General features: G+C 33.2%; 3 protein-coding genes across 3 annotated transcripts; 2 read left to right on the forward strand and 1 right to left on the reverse strand.

Moving 5' to 3' along the window:
- Positions 1-2,605: 2,605 nt before the first annotated feature.
- On the forward strand, positions 2,606-4,560 carry LOC18051516 (PLASMODESMATA CALLOSE-BINDING PROTEIN 5). Its single transcript, XM_006446685.2, has 3 exons — positions 2,606-3,228; positions 3,348-3,375; positions 4,152-4,560. The coding sequence occupies exons 1-3, from the start codon at positions 2,868-2,870 to the stop codon at positions 4,315-4,317; spliced, it is 555 nt and encodes a 184-aa protein (XP_006446748.1). The 5' UTR covers positions 2,606-2,867; the 3' UTR covers positions 4,318-4,560.
- A 1,614-nt stretch (positions 4,561-6,174) lies between these two features.
- Positions 6,175-10,603, reverse strand: LOC18051518 (E3 ubiquitin-protein ligase ATL41). The gene is given in 3 exon segments (XM_006446686.2): positions 6,175-7,045; positions 7,048-7,134; positions 10,502-10,603. Coding segments are annotated over 3 exon segments (990 nt in total). The 3' UTR covers positions 6,175-6,244.
- A 1,812-nt stretch (positions 10,604-12,415) lies between these two features.
- LOC18051519 lies at positions 12,416-13,252 on the forward strand. Its single transcript, XM_024190742.1, has one exon. The coding sequence runs from the start codon at positions 12,416-12,418 to the stop codon at positions 13,250-13,252; it is 837 nt and encodes a 278-aa protein (XP_024046510.1).
- Positions 13,253-19,027: the final 5,775 nt, after the last annotated feature.

The raw sequence follows: 19,027 nt of genomic DNA on the forward strand, positions 1-19,027 counted from the left end.
ACATGTTTCAGCTTTCTCTAATAACAAATAAAAAATTTGATTAGAGACAAACAAATAATAAGAAGAAATTCAAACTGTTTTTCCCAAGCTCAAAATGCTAATCATTTTTTCCATAAAGAGAATGGTCCTTTATTAGAAACAACTCAAAAATCTATTCATTTTAGTTTTAAACAGAGTTTTGAGGATCAACAATAAATGATGGATAGCATTTATAAAACTCATAAAAATCACCACTTACTTTCGCATGTGAAGTGTCTACAGAACATTTCCTCTTGTGGCTTGTCTCATTGTGATCCTGAAAATATCATAAAGAAAGAACAATTCACATAAGCAAAATACTTGGTTTAAATATTATATAATTCAAAGCTAATAGTAAAATATTAACTTACTAGTTGAATGTCTTGAGAATTTTTTATCAAGTTACTATGTCAATTTGATCCTAAAAATATATGAAAAAACTATTATTAATCTACTGTTGAGCTTTACATCCTAGATGAATTGTCAAGTGGATCATGGTGTCAAAAAAGGATCTTGTATCTATAATTGCAGTTGTTAAGATATTTTAATGGTTACTCTGACACTCTGTTAGGGGGGCAAACAACAAACCACCACAATAATAAAAGCGACTTGCCTTGATTGCACTAACCCTTTGCTTACAAATTGAACTAAGTGTCAAAGAATGTTATAATGACTCTTTAGAACCCACCCACAATTTTCTGGATCCTACGTAAAGGATATGATAGGCCGTAATTAGTCTCCCTTATTAGATTTGGAAATAGACTGTTGGAAATCGAAAACAAAATTATAGAAATGAATAATGACAAAAGATGGAAGAACAGAGTTAGGCCTGTGAAGGTGCCTTACACCTTACTTTTTCCTAACACCTTAGAACGCTCTAGAGAAGGTGGGCTGACCAGAAAGGGAATTCCCAACAGTGTCTCAATCTATAGCTGAATATTAGCTTCCATGTATTCTCTTTTTGTATTGAAGGTGTAGTTTTGGTGCAGATTGTCAAACAGGTTACACAAGTAGCTATGTACTATAAATATAGTGGGATTGATATGCCTATTTTTTCAGAAGACATAGTATGGTATGGAGTTTCAATGTATACACATTTATTGATTCTACTTCTCTCTTCAATTTGATATGTAGTAATAACTACAAACTTCCTAGCTTGATGTACCGAAAGCCAAGACCAGCCAAGACCCCAACATAAACAATCAAATGATCCATTAGTTAGTCGTATTAAAAATAAATGGTGGGCATTAGATTAGTTATTACAACAACATTTATAGGCCTCATTAAAAGATATTTCAGCAATTATATTCATAATTCATTGTGCAAACTTCAGCAAACAAAAAGCTGAAGGTGAAAAAAGCAATAGAAGTGTAGATAAAGAGCTATATATGAAGAAGAACAGTAGAGTGGTTGCTGGTGAAACTATATATATATATATATATATATATATATATCAAAGGAATTTGATTCAACAATATTCAATGTTATAAGTTTTTTCTTAAGCTCAAATTCACCAAGTACACGACACACTTTAAAAAGAACTAAGTATAAGAATTAATCAACAATAACAATTGAAGTGTCAGATCAAAAGTTTCAAATCTCAACATAGTTGATTTAATCAAAGATCTCCAAAAAAAAAACATAGTAATTTAACCAAATTACAACAATTAAACAACTAGAACAATCTCGTTGAAATCAAATAAATTGAAATATGAAGATAGAGATTAGGAAATTACTAGAATAGGAAGCTGAAGACAATTTTTGCTTTGGTAAAATCAAAACCCAAGCTGAAATAAATTGAAATCTTAAGAAATTGAGAAAAAATCTTAAAAGATTAAGAAATTAACATATGCAGCTAAGATAATGAGAGAAGATTTACAAGAAATTTCAAATAATAACGAAGTGAATCTTAGTACCATGTGTTTTCTCGAAATTGAGAAATGAATTAAACTGAATCGAAAATGAGACAAAGGATTGTGATGAGTGCTCGTTCTGGATTTCGGTGAGCTTTTGGTGTGGTGAGTTGGTTTTTTTGTTTGAGTAAAAAAAATGATAATAATAAGCTTTTGGCGTGGGTTTTGTAATAAGCAAAATATATAAAATGGAGTAACGGAGGGTGTATGGAGTTTGGTGTGAGCCGGCTAGTAATAAATAATTTCTTTTGTCTCAGCTTTGTTTAATTTTTTAAATGTGTTTCTAACTTTAACGCCACAGTCAATCAAAACTTAAGATTTTTTCACAACTTTTTAAAAATAAAACATGTCTATATTACTTGTTACAACATTTCTTCAAAGAGTATTGTATATGTGATGTCGTAAATAATAAGAACTCTTATAGTGGACATGGTGACATGATAACACGGTACCACTGTTGTACTATAGTTTTCTCCGACTATACATAGTAATAAGATGGAGATGCTACAATTGGTCCCGGTCTAGATCAAATGATGCATTAAATGGAGGAATCAAGAGACATGCGTTGTTTTCATACCTGAAAATAATATAAAAACCGACAAGACGACCAATAATGAATCATATATATAAGTTGGAACCAGATAAGTAAGCGATACAAAACGACAAGAAGCAACTAGAACTAGTGGCCTTTACTCTGCTACCCTTTCACAGTAACTAGTAGCAGCAACAACTCAAAAATCCAGATCTCTTGCTCCTCTCAAAAAACACAACGGTCACTTTTGCATCAATTAAACCAAAAACTCCATTAACTCCATTAAATCCAACGGTCACCATCCACTTCTCAGTTCTTTCTTTAAAATAACAACCTCGAACAGAATCACACTCACTGTCTCTTTCTTTCTCTCTTAAATTGAAAAAAAGGCAAAACGAAAAAACATGTCTTTGCCCAACTTCAGTTTGTTTCTATTTCTGTCGATCATTTTTCATGCAGTTTCGTTAGTTGTTGAGGCCCAGAACGGCAACGGCGGCCGCGGCGGGGGAGTGTCGGTGTCGACGCAGCTGTGGTGCGTGGCGAAGAACAACGCGGACGATGCGGCGCTGCAGGGGGCGCTGGACTGGGCATGTGGGCCCGGGGGAGCTGACTGCAGCCCGATCCAGCAAGGCGGGCCGTGTTATAACCCGAATGATGTTCAAACAATGGCTTCTTATGCTTTCAATGACTATTACTTGAAGAATGGCATGACTGACGACAGCTGCTCCTTTGGTAACAACGCTGCTGTCACTTCTTTAAACCCAAGTGAGTATTTTTTTCATTTATTTAATTGGATCTGAAAATCATATACCCTTTATCGAGTTATGTTTGATTCCTTTTATCAAATTCTATGATAACCTTTTTGCTGCATTACTTCTTCTCAGGTCGTGGCAGCTGCAAATTCCCCTCAAGGTAATGGCTTCGAAAGCACATAAAAGATTGTTTCTTTGCTGCTTTATTTGCTTAATTTGTAGCTATTATTATTTGAGCTCTGTGTGGGGTTGGAGAAACCTAGATCCTAGAAATGGTCTTGAAAAACTTGCATGAGCTTTGTGTCAATTGCAAATTTTTTTTTTTTTTTGAATGTTTTGAATTATTCGTGTCAAAATAGAACAAAAAAATGGCTTAACTTGCCATTGAACTGCCCTGGATTTTGCTTCTTATTGCTGAAGGAAGGAGCTTTGTTAATAGTTTTAGATTATTGTTCATTTTATCTTTCGTTTTATGACCATTTGAAAGCTTTGAAAAAATGCTTATCTGAAACACATTGCTTTACAAAATAGAAGTATGTTGTTCATGCAATCCCTGCTCTCTAATCAGTCTTGGCTTTTGTAATGAATGGTTGCCCAGCTTGGTTTTAGCCTTGGGAGAGGTCTTATATTAGAAATTAGTGAAACTTGCATTCTGTTATTTGTATTAACAGAGTGTAAAATGGGTCTTTGTTTAGAAACATATGAAAAGTGTATTAACTAAATCTAACCTCGCATTCAATATAACTTAAAACTTCTGTGATTGATAATGACTCGCTGAGTTATGTGGACAATAGGAAATGAAAGAAAATGCACAGAATCTGCAGAATTAATAGTGTATTAAGGTTGCTATGTCATTAAAACCATTTTCTTGCAAATGACATATTTCCTGTGAGGGTTCAAAATTACACTGTGATAAATGTGAAATGAATGGTGCAGCTCATCAGGGAAGAATGGGAGTGGGAGCGATTCAAACTCATCGACAACAACAGTGGGAGTGGGGTCAGATAGTGCAGGTTTGAGTGGCTGCAGTCAAATTGTTCTCACATGGTTTTGGCCCTTGATTACCATTCATTTGTTCATGGTCATCACACATACATTTTGAGTGAATCAATGTTCGGAATCATTTTCCTATGCGTGATGATCATTTCAGTGAAACTGCTGAAGAAAAAAAGGCAAAGGCCTTATTTTTGAGATGTACATTTAGGCATTTAGGATCAGTCGTTATTATTTGATTGGGTTAGTCTAGTGAATGTTTTCTGATAGTGGTATAGTCAACTAGTTACGTTCAATTGTTAATGACAAAATCACAGTAGATTATAATTATTGTCTTTCCACTGAAAGTCGTCGTCAGTTTTGAACATTTTTTTTTTTGGTTTGCTGTATTTTAACTGTTTTTTTTTTTAATCACTTTGTAAGGGGTCTTAGTCAAATGAATTGTGAATGACCTGATTTGCAAATTTTGACAGTAGTTTTACGTTCAATTGTTAATGACAAAATCACAGTAGATTATAATTATTGTCTTTCCACTGAAAGTCGTCGTCAATTTTGAACAAATTTTTTTTGGTTTGCTGTATTTTAACCGTTTTTTTTTAATCACTTTGTAAGGGGTCTTAGTCAAATGAATTGTGAATGACCTGATTGGCAAATTTTGACAGTAGTTTTACGATCTTGATGTTGAATTTTGTTGTATAATTTTAAGAGAAGATAAACGAGAGACTTGTGATTAAGTGATGCATGATGAACTCATTGTAAGGCGTGTTATGCACAGAAATGTTTTCCAAAGACAAATATGTCAACTACGTACAGAGAAATCTGCCGATGTGAGTGGTGCCAAAAGCTAGTTATCTGCTCGGTGCTGTTCAACTATTTGCCGTGCGCCACTTTCAGCAACAGCGCCTACACCTTTTCTTCATCGCTAGTTGTTAAGATTGGAAGATTCCCAGAAATTTCCAAACAAGAAAAGTAGTTCATTGAAAGTTATGAAACAAAGCCTAATTACAAGCATATTTTTTTAACACAAAACGAAAATGATGTTGGAAAAGTATGAGCACATTGAAAATCTGGGCTGCTAACAACTCAATTGTGTGCATCCACATGAAAAACGAAACGAAATTAGAAAAAAAGAAAAAAGAAAAAAAAATCCATCGAGTCAAATGATTCCAAATGGTTGGCCGACATTGATGTAATTCAAAGTTGCAAAATTTCCAATTACGATGAAGTTTCTTGTTTTACCAAGTGGGTGCTCAAATTCAAATGAAAATCCATATTCAGATCTTTCAAGTCAAAACTTGACCTGATTCGTACTTGTTGCCAATTAGTTTAGCTGTTAAAAGTCGTTTGGGGGCTGGTGCAAGATATTTGAAATTACCCGTGGTTTGCAGATACTTTGTGAATTCACGTTCAAGGGTCAACTGATTAAAAGAAAAATATGGTTATGTTAATCGTGGATACTTTATTAGGTTTGAAAAATGAAATTGGGATCTATCTTTTGATTCATCTTACAGATTGCTGAAGTGAATACAACTCAAACCTACGCTTACGAATAAATGTAAACATTTTCAAGGTGAGTTTGATTCTTTCTCTCTCTGTATATATATTTTAATGGAGATCAGTATCAGTCTGAATCTACGAATGTAAAGGAGTTGAATTATGAGAGAATTAACAAATCGGCCAGGTCAATGGCTGATAAATATATGGCTTTAGGAACCTTAACGTCACATGCATTGCACCTAATACTCGTTATAATATCAGCATCGACCATCTACTTAGGTAACCAAACACCAAATTACGCCCTCTTTTGACAAGTGAACAAATTAAAATATAATTTTGTTCAATATAAAACCTTATTAAAATTTGGAAAAAAAAATATCATACAAAAATGTTTCTAATTAAGAGCCCCATTTTTCTTTTTCTTTTTCTTTTTCTTTTTTTCCCATATCGTTCAGTATCTACACTGCCACATAATGTTTAATGTACTAAAGTAAAAAAGTTTAAAAAAAAATTGTAGTAAATTTACCCCATAAATATAATCACTGTCTCTCTAAATCAGCAATCTCAAATTGAAGCCTCCTTGATGATCTGTCCCAGTCCCCATTAAGTATTCTTCTAAAAGAACTCAATCTTGAACTGGACCCTGCTGTAACTTTAGCCGAATTTGCTTCGACCCCATTATTATTTACACTATTTGAAGAAGTCCCTTCAGCAGAAACCAATAACGGGGGAGCCGTGGGTGCGACACTGACCGGACCCTCACGGGATTCCGGCTGCGGCCGTGGCTCAGCCCCGGTGCGGCAAATGGGACACGTGGAATGCGACCCCAACCACTTGTCAATGCACTCTGCATGGAACGTGTGGTTGCAATTTGGTAAGACTCTAGCCATCTCTTCATTTTCAAGATTGCTCAAACAAACCGCACACTCTATTGCAGCTGCCAAACCATCGTCCTGGCCGCCGTCCGTTTGCTTGTAAACGAATATAGGCAAGGCGGCGATGACAGTCGGATCGAGGCCAGTCTTGGGTGGTGGTGGTGTCTCCGTGGAGTGAGTCACACGGTTGTTGACTAGGTCAAGGCTGCGGATGACTGAACGGCGTCTGGCTTGACGACGAAGCACACACCTTGCGTATATGTGAAGTAATAGGACCACAACTATGACGATTGATAGTGAAAAAATGGCAGTTACCATGATCTTGCTGTTGAGAGAATAAGGGTTCTTGTGATCGTCGTCGCCATCACCGATGCTCATGGTGGATTCAGCGGCGGAGCTGTGACCGGTGGCTGAGATTTGGAGATATGGACACCGGACACAAGGGAGGAGTGTAAATGTTGATATATATGTGTGTGTGTATTTGTATATATAATATGAGACTGTGAGTTGTTTCTTGTGTCTTTGAAATTAGAGGGAGGCCATATGTGTATTACCTATAAATATTGAAGATTTTGACTGTTGAATGTTGACTTCTAAGCCCCATTTTTCTTTAATTTTATTTTTTCCTTTTTCATAATGAATTTGGTTAAGCCACTAACTATTTTGTTTAAGGGTAATTTTTTAATTTCGTTTAAGAGAAAAATTATTATTTTAGGAGGATCATCATAAAGTTTATGATGAGTTATAAGTCACGTTGTATGTGACTAATTATCTAAACTTATATATACACGTCTATTTCAATTTTTTTTTTCAAGTACAAATTGTTTGAGCGAGTCTAAGAATTTTCAATTAATTTTTGTTTTCAAAAGGGATTTTCAATCAATTTTTATATAGAAAAATTGAAAGAAAGCCTTAAATACATGATGCTTCAATCTGTTAACTCATTTATCTTTTTATCTTTTTTTTTTTTTAATTTTTTCCTTTAAAGAAATGTAAATGGACAACGTATGTAGTTAATAACTATAACTATGAATTCCAGTTAGGCTCAGTAAATAGAAAAATAAAAAGTTTAAATTAGTTCCTGTCGAACTAACATAGTTGATGATCCTGGTATTGTGATTGAAAGAATTGAAGCTATTTTTGTATTTCTTAGTCATAATAATATATGCCAGTTAATTTGATAAATTTTATTTGGACATGATAAATTCTCATAAAAATTAAGTGGACTCAAACTCTTCACTTTAAGAAAAGGAGGTGACGACTAATTTAAAAAGATTTTAGCAAATAAATGTAGTTTTTAGATAATTAATTAATTAGTTGATTACTTTAACTAATTAAGAACAAAATAATCTTATTTCTTAAATTTTCTAAGCGGTCAGAAACTGTCAAAACAAAACAAAAATTGTATATTAAGAAAATTATCACCACGTCTATTTTCCATGAAAAGTTTAATTTTCTGAAATGTCATAACTCAAAAGTTCATTATTCAACTTCCACGTTTGTTTATTTGATTCTACACGAAACAAATTGGCGTATGGAATTTGAAGAATAATGAAAGCTTTAACAAGAATGTGCAATAAATATTGTATGATTTCAGTTATATTTCACCAACCAAGATGGAGTCAAAGACAAAATTGCTGATTGAATTACTTGTATGCAACAACGTGTTTTTTTTTTTTTTACTTTTTTTAAACGATTTTTTTTTATGTGATTTTTATTTTTCACTTGATTGGCCTACAAATGGCGAAAAAGTACGGGAACTTCGAGTTTTTCTAAGGAGACTTATTTCACATTGACTTGGAAAAAAAGAAAAAAAATGTGTGAAGGCTCTGAGAGTCGAGGCTAGCTGGAGACTTTTTGCGGATGCGATTATGGGGTGTATATTATCGGTAATAATTCTTCGTCCCTGTTGAAGTAATAACACAGCTTCAAAGTCTAAGACTTTGACGAACTAACAATGATATCTTTTGAATTTTCCGTAGAAACCTTCTAAGAGTAATTAACGATATCAGCATTTGATGTGTGACAAGTTTTGATTTAATTCATCACACACAAAATAATTGAGTCAATCGAATATTAAGACTAATTCTTCTCCTAGGCAACTTAAACGACTGCATAAGGTTCTTCTACTAATGAAAGTCTCATGTCTACGATGAACTCATTTAAAAAGAAAATGAAAATGAATCTCAAAATTATAACTAACTCAATTATTATTTTACATTTTCTTACTTAATGTATTATTGCATTACAATTATCTTTCCCTAAATTAACTACCAAATTCTTATCATTAAAAACTTATATATTCCTTTTAAACCTGTGACTTATCAATTAATAGTTTTTTGCTCCAAAAACAATAACACTGTTCAAAGCTTTTTTGGTGCTAAAGAAAAAAAAAATTAACATTAAGGTTTTCTCTACTTTCTGCATAAGAAAAAAATAATTATTTTCTCTACCTTCCACGATCATTGGTCACCTCTACGCAAAGACTCAAGTCATCAAATTTAATTTATGAATTCATATCAAATTAATTTTCAGGTTTTTACTTTTTTATTCTTATTTGTCCATTCTTTAATTTATTATTCTTATTTTTTTAAAAAAATAATTCTATTGATCATAAATTGTTATCTTTCAAAATTTAGCATAATTGTGTGCTTCTTTAGTCTATGTCAATTGAAAAATTAAATAAATTAACTACATTATCTATTGAGTAAGATATATTAATAAATTTAGAATATAAAAATTAGGAAAGTGCATCTTTAAGCACTTTCCGCCTCCATGCTTGTGACACTGCCAATATGAAATAATTTGAAGGTAGTATTAAAGATCAATTTGATTGTAGGCATTTTTTTTTTTTTTTTTGGGTTGGATCAAATCGAAATTAAACAATTATGAATACGAATTTAGAAGAATACAAAAAGGCGTTTTGTATGCTATGCAAGAATTGGAAGTTTCAGATCCGTATTGGCAAAAAAGGCCTGGCTTTTATTAATTTAAATTACAAAACAAAAAAAAAAGCAACCTCAAGGTACAAACATCAAACAAAGTCGATGCATGAAATGCAAAATAAATTTGGAACTCTTAATTGTGGTAGAAAATTTCCTGATAAGCAAATCTTATATGTTTTGAGTTTGACGGTGCAACGTGTATACTTAGCAATGGGTTTGATGAGCGTAAAATTTGGGCTTAAATGGAAGAATCCTACATTTTGTGATCAAGCCCATTGTGAGCCGCCCAATGGACACCATCAGCCAATTGGGTTCTGTTCATATTCAAGCCCATAAATTGCATGAATCAACGAGGCAATTCGAGTACTACAACATCGTCTGATTCTGGTGTGCATGTAATTAAAATGTCACGTCCAAGCTGACTGGTTTTGTTTAAAGGCGATTGCTTCTGAAATGGGCAACTTCATGTGAGACTCTGAGAAGTCTCACAGAGCACGGGAAAGTAGAAAACAAAAATGTACAGATTGTCTCTCGACAAGTTTTGTTAGCAGTTAGCCCTTTTGATCGACAATGGAAAAAAGGCGCTGCAACTGCGAGGTTGTACAATGAAACCTAACAGATCCATGAGCCATTATATCATACTCATAGTGTCTCGACATGTAACATGTTGTTAAGTTTTGGTCCTGTTGCTTCTCATTCATTAAAATTTCCAAAACTGCTTTTATATTCTATTGTGGCAATGTAGCTTGTTTTGCCATTGAGAGCAGGGCCGGAATTCCGTGGGTGTCCGTGGTGGCCCGGGCAACCCCTACAGTTTCAAAAAAATTATTTTTACATATTTCAAAATTTTAAAATTATAAATAATTAAAAAAAGAAAACACATGGGCCACCCATGTTTTTTTACTTTTATTTCTTCTTTATAATTTAAAGCAAATAAAGAATTTTTTTTTTTACTTTTAACAGCTACTCCCCTGACCTTATGCCTCTTGCTCCTGCCTTTACAAAGTCGCCCATCAACCTGCATCTGTTCGTTGCTTTGGATCTTACTCTCTGCATCTGCTTGGAGCCAGCTGATCATTATATTTTCAGTTTATAGGTATGAAGCATCATGATACACAATCAGTTTAATTTAATTATTTGTGAAAATTTGTAAGAAGATTAGAGCTTTTGGGTTTTTTTTTTTTTTCTAGAAGATGAGCCTTAGTGTATATTTATTTGTGAGTAAGATATGTTCATTGTTAATTTTCATTGTTGGATTATAAAGATTGTTATTTTAATTCTTACCGATGAAAAAGCAAACGATTGATAAATTTTTCAAGAAAAAAAATTCAGAAAGTACTCAAGCAGATACACAATTACCATCAGTATCTAATCTTGAACCCCTAATTTCTGAAAATCAGCCAACAAAATCTTCAAGAGTTGAAATTAATGAAGTTTATGTTAATTCTTTAGAGCATGATCTAGGACTACGTCGTCAAATATGGAGCTATTATATTAATTAACAGGATGAAATTCGACGAGCTTATATTCGAGCAGGTCTATACCAACCTGTACATTCAAAAAACCCGCACTCTGGAGATCATGGTTGCAGCTTTCAAAGTTCATGGTATTTTCTATTTCCTACTTGGTTGGACTATTCTATTGCAAATGATGTTGCTTTTTGTTTACCTTACTTTCTTTTTAATAAACCATCTAGGCATAAAGGAGCAAAAGCTTTCACGGTAGATGGTTTTGGAACTCGGGGGAAGTGAAAGGTAAAAAATGTGCTTTTCTAAACCATGTGTGCATTAATCCTGACTCTGCTCATAAACGTGCTGAAACATCATGTGAGGATTTGATGAATCATTCTCAACTTATTCAACATATTTTTCATAAGTATATTACTCAAGATGTTGCCGATAATCGACTACAGCTTAAGTTCTTAATTAGAGCATCTCAGTACCTTGCACTTTAAGGTTATGCTTTTAGAGACCATGATGAAAATGAGTCTTCAAATAATCGTGGGAATTTCTTGAACTATTGGAAGTGTTGGTTGAAGATAATGAAACATTTGCTGACCTTATATCAAGAGCTTCTAGAAATCCAATCATCATCAAAGATTCAAAAAGAAATTTTGCACATTTATTCAATGAAAGTCAGAAAGACAATTAGATAAGAAATTGGGGATGCAAAGCTTTGCATAATTGTTGATCAAGCTCGTGATGAGTCAAAGAAAGAACAAATGGCAATAGTTTTGAGATTTGTTGATAAGGATGGAATTGTTAGAGAATGGTTTTTTGGGCTAGTTCATGTCTCTGAGACTTCAGCACAAATCTTGAAAAAAAGAGATATATTTTGTATTGTCTAATCACACTTTAGACATTCAAAACATCCGAGGCCAAGGATACGATGGTGCAAATAATATGTGAGGTGAATGGAATGGTTTAAAAGCGTTGATTTTAAAAGATTGTCCATATGCTTATTATATTCATTGTTTAGCACATCAGTTACAATTAACATTAGTTGCAGCATCTCGAGTGGTAATTCTTGTGCATCAATTTTTTACAAAATTAACTCATGTTATGAACATTGTTGGTGCATCTTGCAAGCTAATGATAAGTTTAAACGTGCTAAAGTTGATAAAATTGCACATATGCTTGCTCTTGATGAACTTAAGACTGGTAAAGGGCTTAATCAAATTGGGACCTTACAACAGACTAGTGAAACTCGATGGGGTTCTCATTTCAAATCAGTTTCTAGTTTGATAAATATGTTTAGTGCAACATGTGAGTTTTTAATTAATATTATGGAGGATAGAGTCACATATCCATCACGGGGAGATGCAGATGCAACTTATGAAGCGATAACTTTATTTGAATTTGTCTTTATTTTACATCTCATGAAAAATATCATGACGATCACTGATTTGCTTTCTCAAGCTTTACAATGTCAATCACAGGACATTTTTAATGTCATGCGCCTTGTTTCATCCACTAACGTACTTTTGCAGAAAATGAGAGATGATGACTGGCAAAATTTGCTAGAGAATGTGATTTCTTTTTGTAAAGCATGCAATATTGACATTTCAGATATGAATACTCGTTATATTGCAAGGCAATGTAGAGCTCGTAATCAAGAAAATAACTTTACTATGGAGCAGCATTATTGGGTAAATATTTTTTATGCAGCAATAGATTCTCAATTGCAAGAATTAAATATTCGATTTAATGATAGCTCAGTAGAGTTGCTTATGCTTAGCTCAGTAGAGTTGCTTATGCTTAGCTTAGTCTTGGATCCTCGAGAAGGATATAAATCTTTTAGAATTGATGATATTTGTCAATTGGTTGATAAGTTTTATCGAGATGACTTCACAGATAATGAAAAAATATATCTCAGAGTGCAACTTGATCATTATAATTATAATGTTGTTCAAGATCCAGAGTTTAAAAATTTATCATCTCTTTCTGATTTATGTCAATGGTTGGTACGAACTAGAAGATCATCAATATATCCACTTTTCTACAAAATAATTGTATTGGTGCTTACTCTTCCAGTTTCTACAGCAACTACTGAACGGTCTTTTTCAGCTATGCGTATTGTCAAGACTAGACTTCGCAACAAAATGGATGATGATTTCCTCACAGACACATTGATCACATACATTGAGAGAGATATTGCCAATAAGATTAGCATGGAATCAGTCATAAATGATTTTAGGGATATGAAAGAACGTAAAGTTTGCTTTTAATATATGTTAAATTATATAGTACAAGATACAATTATTTTATATTTTCATGTAATTTGAGACTTGAATGATACCTTATTATCATTTTTTTTTCACAGTCCTTTTGTGCATCTTCATTATTTTAAATTTAAACTTCAAATTTTGGATTACAAAAGTTTGAACTTATGATATATTTCGACAATCCTTATACCAGGAGTCTGGTTCCGTCCCTGATTGAGAGTCAATCATTTTAGGCTTAACTTACTTCATTTAAAATAGCTCTTATGGAAGGAACTTTATTTCTCAAAATTTAGCAATTTTCCATTGCTTGCAAGTGGTAACAACAAAATTAGATGTGTTGTTAGTGATCATTAAGTAGAAATATGGATTTTAAACACATGTTTTACTTAGTCCATTTAACATTTAACATTCAGGGTATGTTTCAACCTTATCTTGCTTTCAACTTATCTCTGAAATCAATATATATATATAGTAATCATAATTTTTTTTTTGTGTTGCTAATATCTACATTTAATGACACAAGCTAAGAAAGAGCCACAAAAGGGCCACAAAATGGTCTATCTCAGTGGAATATATCAGAGCAATACTTGGTTTTAAATTGGGTTTCCTGAGTTGAGTTTCACTTGATTCCAACAGAGTCATACTTAATCTAAAATTAGTTATGAACTAAACATAAGAATTCACCTTGTAGGACAAATAAAACTTAGATAGTTTATTGTTAGCGTAGCAATTGGTCACTATTAAGTTGTATAAGATATAAGATATTCAACAAGCAACAATTGATGATACATGAAGGATTTTACCCAGTGCTATAGTAGATGTTGTAGCAACGGTTCTGTAATTGAAAAATAGTTAATGTCATTAAGTGAGTTTATCCATTGGTTTAACCTTTGTGTTTGACGTGATACTTATCTTTACCGATTTTCAATTAATTATTTTATTTTAATTTAAAACAAAATTACACTGTTAAGATTACTGTAGCAAGTCTGATAACATCAATCCTTGTGGAGACGATCTTGAATATTCATCATTATATTAGTTATTATGTACACTTACACATTGACATCAATAATATAAGAAAAAATTTGCAACAACACCAGGCTTAAAGATGGTTTTTGGACCTTTTTCTTTTTCTTTTACCTTTTCAGGTTTTCCAAATTGATTGTTACCATAATAATCTTCATTTTTGTTAGAGAAGCTACTTTCAAATTGCATTTTTTTTATTTCCCCAGTTGCTTGTCTTTCCTTTTCCTGATCTCATAGCCATGTCAGCTTCAATAGATTCATTATTTTTTTGTAGTTCCATTCTTTCATGGTTCAGAAGTATGGCATACACTTCTTCAAGGGTTGCTGGTATTAGCCTCACTAAAATACTCACAACAAATGAGAATACAAGTCACAAGATCTTCTTCTAAAACTGGTTTCCCAACAGCTGCAAGTTTCATGCTTAGAGTTCTCATTTTTATGAAGAACTCAGTTATAGTGCTGGAGCCTTTTTGCGCTGTCTCGAGTTGCATCTTAAGCAAGGTTGTTCTTGCAACTTATTATGAAGTATAAAGTCATTCAAGTGATGTCCACATTTCATATGAACTGGTGCAGTGTGTCACAGCAATGAGGATGTTCTCAGACATTGTGGTCAATAGCCAACTCAAAAGCAATTAATATTGTCTCAACCAAAGCATATATCATTGGCTCTCGGTAGCTATTGCATTTTGAAGCCCATCTATTAAGACCTGAGAATTTGTAAGAGCTCTCTTTATTCCATTTATAAAGCCTTCAAGTCCATTGCCCCTTATTGCAAGTAAGATTTGTGCTTTCCAAATAATGTAGTTGGTGGTATCAAGTTTGATAGTGGTTGAAAAAGAGAAGAAGCTTAGTGTCACAAGATGAGTGTTTTGCGCAGCAAACCCGTGCAGCACTTAGACAACTTTGCCGAATGTTGCTAAGTAAGCCTTGAGCTTCTCGAACTAGCTAAGCTTAAAGGTTTTCAAAGAAGTAGAAAGAAGAGAGCAATGGAGCCGAATAAAAGAAATTGTATTACTCACAAGAATGCTTACAAGAGAGCTTATAAGTGTTTGAGTTGCTTGTGCTAAGCTTGTTGTTCAAATGCCTAATGTCATGCCCTATTTATAGGGGAGGCTCGCCATGCTCTATAATTCTAGAGAATTCTACCATTTACATGTGCTGGAAATCTATGGAGAATTCTAGAGTATTTACAAGTTCAAATGTGCTAGAGTTGCCTAGAAATTTTCAGAATTGGGCCAAGTTAGCACTCTTGGCCTTGTCATGGGCTCTTGGTGGGCAAATTGGGCTAGCAACTTGGGCAGTCCGCAACATTAGGGTGTGATGACTCAAATGTGTGTTTGTTGTAGAGTGTATAACTCTTGTTGTTTGAGCTGCAGTATTTGCTGACTGAGTATTTTGTGCTATGAGTGTTTCATTTACAACTGGTGCAATGGTTTTTGTTTCTTCTATTTGTCTCCTAGATCTCAGGTTCACCCTCAACAAATTCCATTTATTAGAACGCTAAGGGTTCCTCTGATACCAAGAAAGAAATAAGACAATAAGAGACGAAAGAATATTTTAAGAATGCACACCATTTCCATTTCTTTTAACTTGAATATATAATATCGTTTACATTACTTTACAGGCTTGCTATATTATTTTATTTGGCAATCACATGGTCATTGTTTGCACTACACTTTGCCTCCACTACACTTTATCTCCACTTTAGTGTTCTTGGGTGCTAACTAAGTCCCCAAGTCACCTTATCATGCCTGCTGAGCTTGATTGTCGTGCCATATAATATTTATTTAAATAATATTATTATATTCATTTAATTTTAATAGTATTGTATTTATTAATATTAATAATAAATAATTTATTCTAAGAAAATATTAATTTTGTACCATATTATTGATAACAATATTTCATTTGTGATACTCTAATCAATAATTTTTAATTTACATAATTAAAAATAAAATTAATAAAAAATTTTGTAATTTACATAATGAGAATATTAATAATAATTATTAACTTATATGGTTAAAATTAATAATAAAATGAATAGTTTATTTATTTTTTATTAATTTTTTACTTAAAAGTTAAAATTCTTTAAATAAGGATAAAAACTGTAATTTGAAACAATTCATTTTAAAAAAAAAAATCATGCTGGATAGTTGATCCTAGGGATGGCAGAAATCTCCATGGGACAAAGCCTCTCATGGATTTTCCCCCATTTGGGGAGGATATGAAAACGATCTTATACCCAATTTCTTATTCATGGAAAGAATAAGAATGATTTTTTGTCCAATTTTTTTTTCAGGGAAGGGACTGGGATAAGCTTAAATCCCCATCCCCTCCCCAATTCCCCATTTTCCCAACTTGGTTGATCCATTGGAAAGAACTTCCATTGATGGTGATTTTCAAACTCAAACTCAAACTCAATTTGATTGAAGGCAAATTGAACAAATTCAATACAAGTAATATAACTTGAGTTTGGTCAATGTTAAGTGACAAAATTCACAAATTGTACGTGGTAACAGCCATTTTGAACTACCTGTAATTCTGCAACTGAAAAAAAAAAAAAATCCCACGCCAACCCACTAGAAGATGTTGTACGGCTAGCCAACGCCTCCTCAACACTCAATTGCCATTTCTTCACAAAAACAACAACAAACCATTTTCTCAAATTCTTCAGAAACGACGTCATGGTTCTTGGTCTGACACTTGCATCTACGCTTCATCATCCGTCACTGCAAACCCCATTAGCAAATTATTCAATCACTCGCATTCTCAACCCCCAGCCAATCATTTCAGCATATTTCATTCCAGCCCAAACGATGCCAGATCGCATGGCACTATCCTCCTAGCAACATTATCAATGGGAAATGACGATGGTCTCAGCTATTTGTTGGCGAGCTCCTTCTAACCCTGACGGAGGTCTTGATCAACAAAGAAGGTACTGATGAACAACAAAAAATTTGCACTGTTGACTAAGGTTGGGATGTTGTCAGAGCACCCTCGGCGTGAGGCTGGGTGGCTAGATGTCAACATTGATGGCTCTGATAAGCTAGGGTTGTGTTCTTCAGTGAGTCGTTTATTATGAATTTGGTGGTGGCAGTGTTTAGACGGTGGTGGCTAGGGTTCACCAATTTTTTGGCATAAATGTAGCTGTGACTCACATGATGGGTATGATTAAAATGAAATGATCTTTTAAGAATACACTAACTAATTAAAATGAAGCAATAATCTCACATTTAGTTATTGAAATAGAAATTCATAATCGAGTGATTCCTAGATCAAATGGCAGAATTTTATTAAAGAAGATAAACAAAGAAAACCAAAAGAAACCAACATAGATATGCACTACCAGAGTTAAACGACCACATTTTCTTTGTTATGATAAAATGCTAATTTTACTCTTATGACGTTAGCTTAGTTTTAACAGCATGCAAACAGAAGTGGACAGATGAAAAAACATGTTATTTCATGTGGAATTGTGCCAAAAAAAAATATGTGTATTTTTAAAAAAATAAGTGGTCGGTAGATAATTTTCATGGTGAGAAATATTATCCACTTCTTTGGAGCAGGCTCTAAAAGTAATTTGCTTAGTTTTATAAGTGACTTGAACAAACGTTAATTGATGATCCTGTCTTTTTGCTCGGAAACTTCCTCTCTTTATAAAATTTTGGATGCCTCACCTGTCTATTTAGGACATGAAGTTAATTAAAACAAAAAAATCTAACTTTGCTTTCAATTTAAATAACACACCAAACTTGGCGGTTTTTTAGCAGTCAACTAAACTATTTTTTCACTTGTCAACTAATGAAATTGTTATCATGTATACAAAATTTGTGGTCTTCTTATCTTCCTGCGCTGGCTGTTCATTTATTATGTTTATAAGGAAAACATTATAAAAACATGGCTTATGATAAACCACTACATGCACTCGGGATCAGAAAAGACTTAACGTAAGAGTGGTTTAAAGTCTACTATTTTAAGTAAATAAATTGCTCTGTTTTTACTTAACGCAACTAAACAAGTTGATAATCAACCACTTCTAAGTAAGGACTAGGGAGAATATACATGTGTGTGTGTGTGTGTGTGGATATATATAATTAAGGGTATCTTCCACCACAATCGAGCTTACCGTCTGACTTATTTGCCCTTTCATGCAGTACAATCTATTTTCCAAAGTCTATTTTATGATCCAGAAACAGAAAAGGGGGAATTCTTTCATTCATTGACATCGAACTTAGGAAAGTTGCTAAATAAGATCTTCAAAGGAGCAAGAATATAATGCTTATTCAAAGCATCTTATGAACCAATTGCTAACTTGAGTGTAAGAGTGGGTTTAGCAGGTGCCAAACAATGCAAACTAGGATTCTTTATCATATTTGAATTCGTTTCTTTATTGCCTACAAATTTATTGTTATTTTCTTACTAGTTTAGGAATTTATTTTCCTTTTATTCTATGGTTTAGAATAATTGCTGTTTGTATAAATAGTCCTCTCTTATAGTCTCTGAAGGCAAATTTGAGTTCAATAATATTACTCAATTTTTAAAGTTCACCGTGATCTTTTGAGTTTAGTAAATTCTCACATTCTATGGAATCAATGAGTCTTCACTCCTAGATCCACGGTATCTTTTCGAATCAATGTGAATTTAGACCATTCTTTTATCTCCATATTCTCAAGAATCAATGGAATATTATAACATTAAACTTTTGTTGCATCACAGATGCCTGGAACTTTGGGATCTTGACGACGATGGAGG

The sequence above is a fragment of the Citrus clementina genome, unplaced genomic scaffold (assembly GCF_000493195.1).
Source record: "Citrus clementina cultivar Clemenules unplaced genomic scaffold, Citrus_clementina_v1.0 scaffold_2, whole genome shotgun sequence".
NCBI classification, from domain to species: Eukaryota; Viridiplantae; Streptophyta; class Magnoliopsida; order Sapindales; family Rutaceae; genus Citrus; species Citrus x clementina.